Source organism: Vitis vinifera, chromosome 15 (genome assembly GCF_030704535.1).
Source record: "Vitis vinifera cultivar Pinot Noir 40024 chromosome 15, ASM3070453v1".
NCBI classification, from domain to species: Eukaryota; Viridiplantae; Streptophyta; class Magnoliopsida; order Vitales; family Vitaceae; genus Vitis; species Vitis vinifera.
The window spans coordinates 22,764,134-22,778,060 of NC_081819.1; the positions used below are offsets into that span (position 1 = coordinate 22,764,134).

At 35.1% G+C, this 13,927-nt stretch overlaps 1 protein-coding gene and 1 pseudogene across 1 annotated transcript; both read left to right on the forward strand.

The window, feature by feature from the left end:
• The first annotated feature begins 4,145 nt into the window (after window positions 1–4,145).
• Window positions 4,146–5,725, forward strand: LOC100260161 (F-box/kelch-repeat protein SKIP4-like; annotated as a pseudogene).
• Window positions 5,726–8,991: 3,266 nt separating this feature from the next.
• Window positions 8,992–12,964, forward strand: LOC100855277 (putative disease resistance protein At1g50180). The gene has a single exon (XM_019225695.2). It carries the CDS (start codon window positions 9,883–9,885, stop codon window positions 11,941–11,943), a length of 2,061 nt encoding a protein of 686 aa, XP_019081240.1. The 5' UTR covers window positions 8,992–9,882; the 3' UTR covers window positions 11,944–12,964.
• Window positions 12,965–13,927: the final 963 nt, after the last annotated feature.

Here is a 13,927-nt window from a genome sequence, read left to right on the forward strand (position 1 = left end):
GTGAGCAAAACAACTTGGAGCTTTTTATCTTCACATACGGGCTGGGCTCCAACTTAAGCCCACATCTCCAACTGGGCCAATTTAAGATGGGTGAGAAAATCAACTTGGAGCTTTTTATCTTCACATACGGGTTGGGCTCCAACTTAAGCCCACAACCTTGAAGGCATAGTCTTTGCTTCTCTTCAATATAAGGCCATGTTTGGGTGATGAGCGGGTGGATGATGAGTAGGGGGAAACTTAGAGAGAGGAAAGTGGGTAGATAATGGAGGTTAGTGAGGAGTTGGTATGCATGAAGAGCATGTGGTGTAGAGAGAGAAAAAGTGGTGGGATGAAGTGGGTATGCATGGGATAAATGAAGTATGGTGGGCATGAGCATGAAAGATGAGAGGATGAGGGCTTGAAAGTGGGTACACACATGGAACCTTAGGCACGTAGGAATCAAGCAAAAAACGAAAAATGGATAAGTAGGCATAAGGGGTGGTGGTGATATGCATTGAGTGGTGGCATTAAGGAAAATGGGTACCCGGTGTAGCTTAGGGAGAGAAAGGTGGTAGGGAAAGAATATGAAGGTATAGAGAGAGAAGTGGGTAGGGAGGTTAGGTGGTTCGGTTTGCATGGTTCCCATGCATGTGAGTGGATGATTTGGAAAAGCTTTTGATAGCCACGTATGGTGCAAGAGATGGGCTATGGGTTGGTAGGTGTGATCATGGGTGTGGTGGTGGTGTAGAGAGGGAAGCTATAGTAATGAGATGGAAATATGAGAAAATGGATATGAAGAGGTAGGCATGCAGAGATGGGAAATAGGTATGAAAGAAAGGTATGGGTTATGGAGAGAGAAAAGGTGGTGAATCATGAAATGGGTTTTATGAGTGTATGGGATGAGAAAATGGGTATATATAGTTGCTGCATCATCCTCATCCTGAAGCAATAGATCCAACTCAAGCCACAGTGACTCACGCCATACAGTGAAGTCATCCTCAATGCATTGATCATCATCCCCAAGACCCATTGAGATAATGCGCTTTTCACCCTCAGAGACTGCTGAAATGTTTGTCTCAGAATCAACAACTGGATAATCATCATGTTGTTCCCATGCATCCATCACAACATTCAAGTCCATCTGATAGCCATTACCCAAAAGCAGAACGTGAAACATTGGGAGATCACAACATTACAAGTCCATTGGTGAGAATGTATTATCTATGACTCCTTGCTCCCATGAACAGAGATGAGAAAATAATATGCTCCAGAAACAGATACGGGAACAGGGGAAGATGGAGAAACAGAGCACAAAAGAAAATAAATAAATAAAGTAAAACTCAGAGACTTTACTTCATGGGTTTTTAGTAAGTCCCCTGTTTAGGTGAGAAAAACCACCCCAAATGCAGCTACGGGCATCATCATAATATAAGCAAACCATACCTAAATCAACAATGGCAAATAGGAATGCAAGACTTCACCTCAAACAAGCTACTAGTGGCCTTTAATATCCACCCCAAACAACATGGTGCTTAGAAGTATAATAACAATCTAAAGAAAAACAATGAATCACAAGGAATGAGAGGAAAACAGTATACATACCTGGACTCCTTAAACCAAAAGAACCGAGCTTCGACCCTCTCAATGAATTTTTCTCCCTCTCTGTAACCGCTGGCCTCCCCCCCTCTTTTTCCTCTTCTTTTCTCCTGTTTGCGTCTTCCTCAACAAGTCACTACTTGCTTCCTACCACACGTCCCATCTAGTCGCTACCCACCATCCCCTCCAGCCGCCTGAGAGCAGCCCACTTGAAAGCCGTCCGAAAAACAGCAAAGAAATAATAAAAGAAAAGCCCCCCAGCTCCTCGGGGGGGTCTACAGTTATCCATTTTATATTAATTTGATTTCACACAAAATGTACTACCTAAATATTGTGGTTAATTTTCCTTTATATGAGATAAAACTACTCAAACGAAATATGCAATTACAAATTTTGGATGATGAAATTTAAGATTTCAAATTAAAACAATTTTTAAGTGAAAGAATGTGTAGGGAAAAGTGTCCAATCCTTAGGTGACAAGGAAAAAAATGGTTCAGAATTGATTGAAATCTTACATAAAGGGTAGTCTTGTATACCTCTTGTACAATTAGTATATTTGTCTTATACATTTAGGACATTTGCTTTGTACAGTGAGTGTAACACCTTTTTACAGTAGTGCAAATTTCATATACAATTCGTAAATGACAAGGAAAATAAAGCAGTGATTCAAAATTGATTAAAATCTTTCATAAATGGTAGTCTTGTACATTTTTGTACACTTAGTACATTTCTCTTGTACAATTAGTATAACACCATCATACAATGATGTTATATATTCCTCTTAAGTTATGTGTTAATGTAGGTATATTAACTATATTTCTAATGGTTTGGATGAGAAAATGGTGGATGAATTAAGGTTAAAATTTTTTTCCCAAACATTATTATTGGGAAAGTATCAAAATTTCTATATAAGAGTTAAATAAAGTGCATGATATGAATATGCAATTCATGGGTGACAAAGAGAATGAAGAAGTGATTCAAAATTGATTAAAATCTTTCACAAATGATAGTCTTGTACATTTTTGTATACTTAATACATTTCCCTTGTACAATTAGTATAATGTCATTGTATAATGACACAATATATCCCTCCTAAGGAATGTGTCCATGTACGTGAATGGATTAGGGTTAAATTTTTTTCCTTAAACATCATTATTGGGGAAAGTATTAAAATTTATATGCAGGAGTTAAATAAAGTACATGATATGGATATGTAATCTATGGGTGACAAAGAAAATAAAGGAGTAGTTCGATTGAAATTTTTTACAAATGGTAATCTTTTACACTTCTTGTATACTTAGTATATTTCCCTTGTATAAATTCACTAATTGTACAATGGTACAATTTTCAGATCCTGGTAGTGAATGTGTGCCTATATGTGTATTACACATGATTCCAATAGTTTGATTAAGAAAAGGGCGGAAAACTTAAATTTGATTTTTTTTGTGAACATACTATACTTTTGTGAAAAAAATATATAATTGACCGGTTCCTTTTATTTAATTGTTAATATATTATATTTTATATTTTATTATTAAATAGGTTCTGAGTTTTCAGCGGAGATCTGGCTACCGGAATTCAAATTTTTTTTTCTTTGGTGTTTTTTTAGGGAAAATCTCAAGAACATCTTCGGTGTTAATGTTTTTAATGGTTGGTTTCTGGGAAAATTTTACAAATGCTGATGATAAAAAATTGGTTATTCCAACTTATTATAATCAGTTTCTGGGGAAAATTTTGAAAATGCTGATGAGATGGAGACTCAGATATTTCAGCTTCTAGTGTTGGTTCTGGAAAAATGTCAATGCAGTAGCTTGCATTTTTTTGTTCAATATTGCCTGCAGAAGCCAGTTGCTATGTAATCTTTGTTGAAATTAAATCATTTCATTGGAAAGCCCTTTCATTGTCATGTCTGGTTAATAGGAAGCTATTTTCAGATCTGAATAAGAAACATGGAAGAAGCAGTTATTTCCTTATGTGCCTATGACTATTGACAAATGGCATTTCCCGGTACATAATTTTTGGGTATTGTTGAGGGGGTTGTTATAATCTTGCTTGTTTTCCTCTGTTTTAAAAGCACAAGATTCACAATGCCAGAAAATAAATAAATGAATAAAAGAAAGAAGAAACTTCATGCTTCTTCGGACATGTATTTCAAGTCAGTTTTCTGTCCTTGGAGTCAGTCCCCCAAACTAAATAGAAAAACAGTGAATGTGCAGAAAATCCTTTGTAAACAAGTTTGGCTACTGTTTGCTGGGAATTTTTACTTAAAGGCCCTGCCTTCCAGAAGGATAAAAATGTATCTTGTTTTATGTTTAAGAAAATGAAACCACCAAAAACAGCAAATTTTCCCAAATATTCATGCTGTTCCATAACTTTTCCGGAAATGGATCCAGGAATGTGTTTTAAAAGCATTATTTCCTGAGTACAGTTTCAAACATGCTATTAAATTCTTGGTATCCACATTTTAATTAGTCATTGTAAGCTGTCACCAAAAATTAACCTGTAAGGGGAGAGATATGGTATGAAATTGTCTGCTTCTACTAGAATAAAGAACATGATGTTCTGTTTTTCTTGAATCAAGAAAAGAAAATGTTCCTGGGATGAAATTATTTGATAATTCCTGCAGTTCTGCAAATTGTTGAATTCTTTTGTGTATTTTGTAGGAAAATCAATGCAATGGAACTTCTGGAAAGTGGGTTAGAGGGTATCAGTCGAATAGAACTAGCTCAATCACCACTGATATGTGGGCTTCCAGATGACATTGCTCTTATTTGCTTGGCAAGGGTTCCTCGGAAGTACCATACACTCCTCAAATGTGTTTCGAGGAGATGGAGAGACTTGGTGAGCAGTGAAGAGTGGCATGCTTATCGTCAAAAGCATAAACTGGATGAACCCTGGATTTATGCCTTGTGCAGAGACAAGTTCAAGCGGGTTTGCTGTTATGTGTTGGATCCCTACTCAACAAGAAGGTCTTGGAAGCTCATTGAAGGCTTTCCACCTCGCAGCTTGAAGAGAAAAGGAATGTCGTTTGAAGTGCTGGGAAAGAAGGTTTACCTGTTGGGTGGCTGTGGTTGGCTTGAAGATGCTACTGATGAAGTTTACTCCTATGATGCTTCCACAAACCGGTGGAGTGAAGCAGCTCCACTGTCAACTGCAAGGTAACCCCGTTCACAAATATTCTGTTCTGTGATATCTTCACTGTTAACATTGACAATTCATAATTCAAATCTTTTCTAAGATGAAACTTCACTTGCCAACAGTAAGCTTTAATATAACAGAATACAGTTATACTTTCTTATAAAAGGAAAGATGTTTTCCTTCTCGTGGATATGCAATTTTAAGAAATTGATTACTTGTTAGAAGTTCCTTGTAGTGATTTGGTAGTCATCTGATTGACTCAATGCATTCAGATGCTATTTTGCTTGTGAAGTTCTAAATGGAAAGATCTACGCCATTGGAGGGTTAGGCTCAAAATCAAATGATCCACATTCTTGGGATACTTATAACCCACATACAAACAGTTGGAAATCTCACTCGGACCCTAACATTGTGCCTGACATTGAAGATACCATAGTTCTGGATGAGAAGATTTATATCCGCTGCGGCACTTCTGCTTTGACTTCTCATGTGTATGTAGTTGTTTACAATCCATCCCATGGCACATGGCAGCATGCTGATGCTGACATGGTGTTAGGATGGCAGGGTCCAGCTGTTGTTGTAGATGGGATTCTTTGTGTTGGACCAGAGGTTGGGAACTAGGCTGATGATGTGGCAGAAAGAGAGTACGAAGTGGGTGGCAGTCGGCAGGCTGTCACCTCTTCTTACATGTCCACCTTGTCGGCTTGTTGCAATCGGGAAGAGCATTTTTGTCATAGGGAAGGGGCTTAGCACTGTGGTTTTCGACATTGGCAATGCGGGGAATATGGGAGGGGTAATGGTGAGTTCTTCTATTCCCAAATTAACTTCTGATGATGATGTAATTAGCTGTAAGATTTTAGCTATTTGAATTGTGTTCTAATCTTAGGCAGCTCAAGTGATTTCCAATTGATTTAATCTGTTGAAATGTATGTAATTTTGTAAAAACTCATATTGCTATGCACTTGATGCAAATTATGCAATGATGTCAAATTCCATATCATTTTACATACTACCCAAAATAAGCCTGTTTTGTTTTTTCTTTTCATGTCTTCTTTCACAGTGAACTTGGGTTTCAATTTTGTATTAAACATTATTGTTTTGTGGTGCCACATAAGTATATAGGTACTTATACGTGTGCTTACAATTTTCTATATGTGTATATGCTGCATATGTATTATTTGTCTAGGTTTGTACGTGTGCGTGACAATGAGAAATTATCCAGAGTATAATAGTGGGGAAAAAAACTGAGAAAAAAACATTTAAAAATGAAAACAAAAACAATCATAAAAAAACCTACATGAAACCTATCTTGGTGAACCATGGATGGACAAGTTTTGTTTAGGTTTACAAGAGTGTTGAGAGAACTTAAAGAAGTGGAAGATGAGGTGTACTTAACATTTGAGTGAAGTTACGATATTTAGGTTTAAATGGGGTATATACTTGTATTTTTTTAGTTTTATTTATGATCTTGTAATAATTTTTTGAAGGGTGAATTTGTTGTTAAAATGAAATGGAACCAGTAATTTTTGGATTTTAGTAACATATTCCTTACATAGCTTTGTTTGATTCTTGGAAAATTTGGAAAAAAATATGAAGGAAACAAAATAAAGAGGAATAATAAAAGGAAAGAGAAATGGAAGGAAAATAAAAAAATATAGTTGAAGTTAATAAATTATTTTTATATATTACTTTAAACTCATTTAATTTGGTTTTTTTTCTTTTATGTGAAGATTAAATATTCTAAAAATATATCAATTTTTAATTAATTTGTTGTTTTTTTTATTTTTGTAAAGATTAAATATTCTAAAAATATATCAATTTTTAATTAATTTGAATTATATTTGATTTTCTTTTATCTTTTATATATTGAAATCAAATATGAGAAAAATCATTTTCCTTTTAACTCTTTTTGTTCCTCAGTACTTTTGGGAACTAAACATAGCATAAATGATAACACTCTAGTTGTCAAATAGAAATCTCTTTTTGCATTCTTGTTAATGTGTATTAAAGAAAAATCTTCAACAGAAATTGAGTAACTGAAATAGATATTAATTCCACCCACTTGAAGATGGTCACTACACTGGTAGTAATCTTCTGGGGGTCAAGTCTTTGAAGGAGAACGAGCACCTTTACTTTCAAGTTTAGCACAAATTTCGAGAACATACAATTTAAAAAGGCGTATCTTCAATTAAGTTTGTTTTAAAATGGGAAAATTTCAATTTTGACTCAAATTTCCTGAAAATTTATTGGATTGGTAGTGAGAGATCTTCAATCAGTTTGTTTTCAGAGAAAATGTTGAAAGAGCATTCCTCCAGTTTTTTCAGAGGGAAAGCTGAAGCGTGAGAAGAAAAAAAGAATCAAGAACTCAGTAGAGTTAAAACGGTTATTCTGATTCTTCAACTTAGGCACTTTTGTCTTTCTAAAAATCCATTCAATATTCCGCCCTTTCCACCAACTCAATTACCTTACAGATGCTTCTGATATAATTTGTCCAAGGCAAATTAACTGGGTAAAGAAATGAACTGGGAAAAGAATTAGGGAAATCCATTGCTTGGCATGAAAGAACAGAAAAAGGAAAATGCCAACATGGATAGGATAGGGCATGTTGGGAAACATGCATATTTTAGACCAAGGGATCATTTCATTCATTGATTCTATTCATTCACATTGACTCAATTACTTCAAATATTTCCAACCTATATGAATAAATACATTTCTTGATTTACCCAACCTGGAAAAAGTTAGGCTATATAAGAATTTTTTGGCTGATGATTTGGTATGATTAGACCTGTATCTGATTCTGTTGAATACGGTATTGAGAATGGAATTAGTATGAAGCTGGGAATGAAGTTTGGTGTTAGAATAAAGAAATGGACAGGAACTTGTGCCTCGTCTCAAAAGAAAGGGATCTCCATTGTTGGTCATCAAAGGAAAGAATTGGGAAAGGAAGAAGGCTTCCCACTCCTTCATTCTTAAGGAGGAGAATCCTGGGCTGTGGAGTCCAAACAAATCATCTTCCTTCTCTTTGGAGCACAAGGGCTTCCTTTGCCTCTTGTTTGCACCCAGAGAGAGAAGGGTTGTGAAAAAAGAAATGGCAGAAAGCAGTGTTACGTTCTTCCTGGAGAAATTGAGCAAGTTGGTTGTATAAGAAGCTTCTCTATTGGGAGAAGTAGAAGGCCAGGTGAAGCTGCTGCAAAATGAGCTGAAATGGATGCGCCTCTTCCTGAAGGGTGCGGATTCAAAATGCATGTACGATGAAAGAATCAAGCTGTGGGTGGAGCCGATCAGAGAGGTAGCCCATGATGCTGAAGATCTCATCGATGAGTTCATCTTCAACATGGAATATTATTTGTGTCATGTCTCCCAGTGAAAAAGAAAAAAAAAAGAAATGAAAGAGATTGGAGAGGCTAAGCTTGGTAGGAAGCTTTGTGAATTCCTGAAGCACAAGAAGTGCTTGGTAGTTATGGATGATACATGGAGCAGCTTGCTCAATGATGAAATTGCTCTGCATGCCACCAATTCACAAGCATTTATCCATAACCTTGGTTTTATGGATAAGGATGAGAGTTGGCAGCTCTTTCTCAAGAAAACATTTGGAGGGAGAAGTACAACTTCGACAACTTCGACTTTTTGAGGTACATGAAAACATTGATTTCACATTTCGTCTTTCTTTGGCTTATCATTCATCAACATCTTACTATTCACAACTTCGATCTTTGGTTTTATGTTGAGAACTTTTACCAAAAACAAAAAAAAAGTTAGGAATCTTTGCAAGAGCATATTAAATTACTTATGTTTTGGACCTAAGTGAAACATATAATTGTTATATGCTCCCAGGGGGAATAGGAGAACTCATCCACCGAGATTCTTGTGCATGAAGGGATGTCACAAAGTAGTGCTTTCATCATCCACATATAAAGATTGGTTAGGGCATGTTTGGAAATGGTATTAAAAATAGTTTTTGTTCGTTAGAATATAAAATAAAAAAATATGTTAAACAATCAAAAATTATTTTTTGTTTTCTGTTTTTAAAAATAAAAAAATAGTATTTTCAAAAAACATCTTTTAATTATTGTTATTTTTTTGTTTGTATTTGTTTTTTGAAGATTATTTTAAAAAATAGGTATATAAATATGTAAAATAATTAAAAATAAAACATTAAATATACAAATTATTTTTAAAAATATTAAAAATATTTTAGGTATCAAATAATAATTTTCAAAAACTATTCTAAAAAATTATTTTTTAGAATCATTTTTGAAAATAGTTACTAGGCTCTTAGCCTGCAAAGTCCTAGAGGTGTGTTCCTAATCTAGTTTATTCAATTTGCAAATTGAAGCAATTGTGATATCTAAATTGTCATTATGGCAAGGTTTGAAGCCAATCCAAAATAAGTAACTCGCCATAGATGCCTTTTTTTCTTCCCTATATTTATTCCCACTATATGAATTTTTAAACCTTTTTGCTTTTGCTTTTTTCGTAAAGGAATGAAATCATTATTTTATTCATAAAATGATAAAAGTAAACAGTTCACACTAATCTAAAAATGACCAGTATATCCCATTACTCACCTTTATATCTTCTTTTAAGAAGATTTATTCATCCCTAGGAGGGTCCTCCTTTATATTATTTTACTTTTATATATACTTTTTTTTTATAATCTTTATTTACCAATCTTGGACCAACGGTTCAGATCCACTTTTATCATCATCATTTTTTAATTATTAAAAAAACATTTAAACGTGACAACATTTATTTTCTATTTCTTTGGAAATCACGAGAGTATAAGTTTATATTACTTTGATAAGGAGGAATCCATGTCACTTTGTCAAAGAAAACTTTGTCTGTCCACATGAGAGCAATTATCGGAAAAGGGTCTAATAAATTTTAAAATTAATTTTAAAAATAATTTTAAACTCAAACACTTATCCTATTAATATAAAAAATTCATGATTAAAAATGGATTACCATTTTTGTATTCTAAGATTATGTTTTTCGAAATTTATTATTAAGTAAATACATTTGAATTCAAACAAGACTTGAAAAGCCCGCTGTCTCCATTCTCTCTTTGAATGGGACTTCTTAACTTCAAATACATTTTCCAGCAATCGGGAACCCGCCGTGTTAAGATTGCATTAACAAGTTTTCTTTCTGAAGAGTAGCTCAAAAATGGCAGAAGGCACTGTTACCTTCTTTGCGGAGAAGTTGAGCAACTTGATTTTACAGGAAGCTTCTGTATTTGGGCAAGTAGAAGGTCAGATAAAGCTGCTGCGCAACGAGCTCGAGTGGATGCGCCTCTTCCTGAAGGATGCGGATTCAAAGCGCATATACGACGAAAGAATCAAGCTGTGGGTGAATCAGATTAGAAACGCAACCCATGATGCTGAAGATGTCATCGACGAATTCATCCTCAACATGGATCATCGCCAGCGAAGACTCAACACCCTCAAGTTCCTCAAGTGCCTACCTGCTTGCGTAGGATTCGCCGACAAGTTACCCTTCATCCACGAGCTTGACAGTCGTGTGAAAGATATAAATGTGATGATTGGAGCGATTATGGCTAATAGATCCAAGTATGGTCTTGGAGATCTAGTGGCTTCCAGCTCATCCACGACTGATCAGGTTGCGGCGCACAAGGAGAAGCGGCCCCCAGTTGTTGAAGAGAGCGATGTAGTGGGGATCGAAGATGGCATCGAAGAGGTGAAGCAGATGCTGATGAAGGAAGAGACGCGGAGATCAGTGGTGTCCATCGTGGGGATGGGCGGCCTAGGCAAGACAACTTTCGCCAAGAAAGTTTATAATCAAAGGGATGTCCAACAACACTTTGATTGTAAAGCTTGGGTTTATGTGTCTCAAGAGTTCAGAGCAAGAGAAATTTTGCTCGATATTGCCAATCATTTTATGTCTCTCAGTGAAAAAGAAAAAGAGATGAGAGAGAGTGAGCTTGGCGAGAAGCTTTGTGAATACCTGAAGGAGAAGAAGTACTTGATAGTCATGGATGATGTATGGAGCAGTGAAGTTTGGAGTCGCTTGCGCTCACATCTTCCTGAGGCCAAGGATGGGAGCAAAGTTTTGATCACTACTCGTAATAAAGAAATCGCTCTGCAGGCCACTTCACAAGCATTTATCTATGAACTTCGTCTCATGAATGATGATGAGAGTTGGCAGCTTTTTCTCAAAAAAACTTTTCAAGGAACAAGCACACCTCATACTCTAAGTAGGGAGTTAGAGGAACCGGGAAAGAAAATTGTGGCAAAATGCAAAGGTTTGCCTCTTGCGGTTGTGGTCTTAGGAGGCTTACTGTCCACAAAAGAGAAGACAAAACCATCATGGGAGAAAGTGCTTGCAAGTATTGAGTGGTATCTGGATCAAGGCCCTGAATCGTGCATGGGAATTCTTGCTTTAAGTTACAATGACTTGCCCTATTACTTGAAGTCTTGTTTTCTTTATTGTGGGATTTTTCCAGAGGATTCTGAGATTAAGGCAAGTAAGTTGATCCGTTTGTGGCTGGCTGAAGGCTTTATACAGAGAAGGGGAAAAGAAACACTGGAAGACATAGCCGAAGACTACATGCACGAGTTGATCCATAGAAGTTTGATTCAAGTGGCTAAACGAAGGGTAGATGGAGAAGTGGAGTCTTGTCGCATGCATGATCTCCTTCGAGACCTTGCTGTTTTAGAGGCCAAGGATGCAAATTTTTTTGAGGTACATGAAAACATTGATTTCACATTCCCTATTAGTGTTCGTCGGCTTGTCATTCATCAAAATCTCATGAAGAAGAACATTTCTCAATGCTTGCATAATTCACAACTCAGATCTTTGGTTTCATTTAGTGAAACTAAAGGAAAAAAAAGTTGGAGATATTTACAAGAGCATATTAAATTACTTACTGTTTTGGAGCTAGGAAATACAAATATGCTTCCAAGGGATATAGGAGAATTCATTCACTTGAAATGCTTGTGCATAAATGGATATGGTAGAGTAACGCTTCCATCGTCCATTTGTAGACTGGTTAATCTGCAGAGTCTTGACTTAGGAGATCAGTATGGCAGTATACCATATTCAATTTGGAAATTGCAGCAATTGAGACATCTAAATTGTTGGAATTGCAAGATTTCTGGCCAATCCAAAACAAGCAAGTGTGTGAATGGTTATTTGGGTGTGGAACAACTCACTAACCTTCAAACATTAGCCTTAACGGGGGGAGTTGGTTGGAGGGAGATGGCCTAGGAAAATTAACCCAACTTAGGAAATTGCGATTAGGTGGGTTGTTTACTCCCTATCTGAAGAAGGGGTTTTTTGAGTCCATTACTAAATTAACTGCTCTTCAAACCTTGGCTTTGAGCATTGAAAAGTATTCAAAGAAAAGATTGTTAAATCATCTTGGATTAGAGTGGCAGAAGAATGTCATTGAGGAGAAAACATTATTCCCAGGACTTGAGCCTTTCTCATGCCACGCCTATCTTTATGAACTATGTTTGGTAGGGAAGTTGGAAAAATTACCGGAGCAATTTGAATTTTACCCTCCAAACCTCCTTCAACTCGATTTGTGGAAATGTGAGTTAAGAGATGATCCAATGATGATTCTAGAGAAGTTGCCATCATTGAGAATGCTTGGATTATATTTTGATGCTTATGTTGGAATAAAAATGATATGTTCTTCTGGAGGGTTCCTTCAACTTGAAAGATTATCATTGGTCGAATTAAAGAAATTGGAGGAACTGACAGTAGGGGAAGGAGCAATGAGTAGTCTGAAAACCCTACAAATTTTGAATTGTAATGAAATGAAAAAGCTTCCTCATGGATTGTTACAATTGACAAATCTTGAGAAACTATCATTGCTAGGGTCATGCCACGAATCAATTGAAGAGATTGAAAAGGCCGGGGGAGAAGATTGGAATAAGCTTCGTAAAATCATGTGCTAAAGCTTATTTTAAGCTTAAAGAAGCTTAGACATGTCAATTACCATATTCCTAAAAGGCCGGGGGGCAACTTCAGCTGTGTCTACAAAGAAGGCCTTCCTTGGTTTCATGTTTTGGAATTTGCCACCCACATTCTCACAAGTACCGGAGAGATGAAGGCCATGTGTCGTGGTTGCTCGTTCTCAAGTATGTTTGTTTTTAATTTCTTTTTTGTTCCTACTTTGCAGTAGTTTTCAAATTTGTATATTTTTCTTGTTTTTAATTTTTGAAGTGATGAAATTTCATAAGTTTGTCTTGAAATGAAATGATTTATGGATATTGAATCTCAATTTCCTTTTTATTTGTTTTCATTTAATCATGCATTATTTTTGTCTTTGGCCAGAATTCTCTTTTAATGTATAGGAGGATAAGTCGTACAACAAATTTCTAAACCTATGGATTATAAAAGCGCCACACCTATTCTTTTTGTTTTTTTCAAAATTTTTATTTTTTATTTATAATTCAACCAAGGAATAAAAAATTAAATACTATAATAACAATAAATATTATTTTTATACTAAATTCAATAAGAATTAAAAAGAAAAAAAAATTATTTATATTTCTTTATTGTTGGGTTTATTTTTGTATTCGTGTTTTCAAGAACCCATTGAAATGAGTTATTCCTAAGCACGAGTTGGGCCCATGTGCGGATTGAAATATGGTTATGCTTTTGCTTGGACCTGGGCCACTAATTTTAAGCCCAATTGTGTTCAGCCCAACACAGTTAACCACAATTCTTGTTTGGGTTGAGTGGTTTCAGCGGATGTGATGTTATGTAATGCAAATTGCCATATTATATAAAATAAAAAATATTTATTTGACGTATTATTTAATAACAATACGTTCTAAAATTTTTTGGTTTTGCTTCATAGACATTCTAATAAAGTAATGTTCATTTTTTTTTCCTTTATTTCCTATGATATATAGCTTTTAGAAAATTTAATTTCCTTGCCATGAATCTCTCTACATTGATATACATATATATACACACAATTTTTTTATATTATAATTTGTAAATAAATTCAATTTTTTTAAATATTATGCTAGAATTATTATATAAATTTTCATTATTTTGTAAGCAATCCTAATCAAACAATTAAATACGATAAAAAAAAAATCAAAATATTAAACTTTCATCAAATGGTAGAAGAAGAATCTTATATAAATTCCACTTAGGCAATCCATTTAATTAAATATAACTAAAGAAAAAAAATTTTAATTGGAATTTAAATTTGGTAATTTCCACTAGGGTA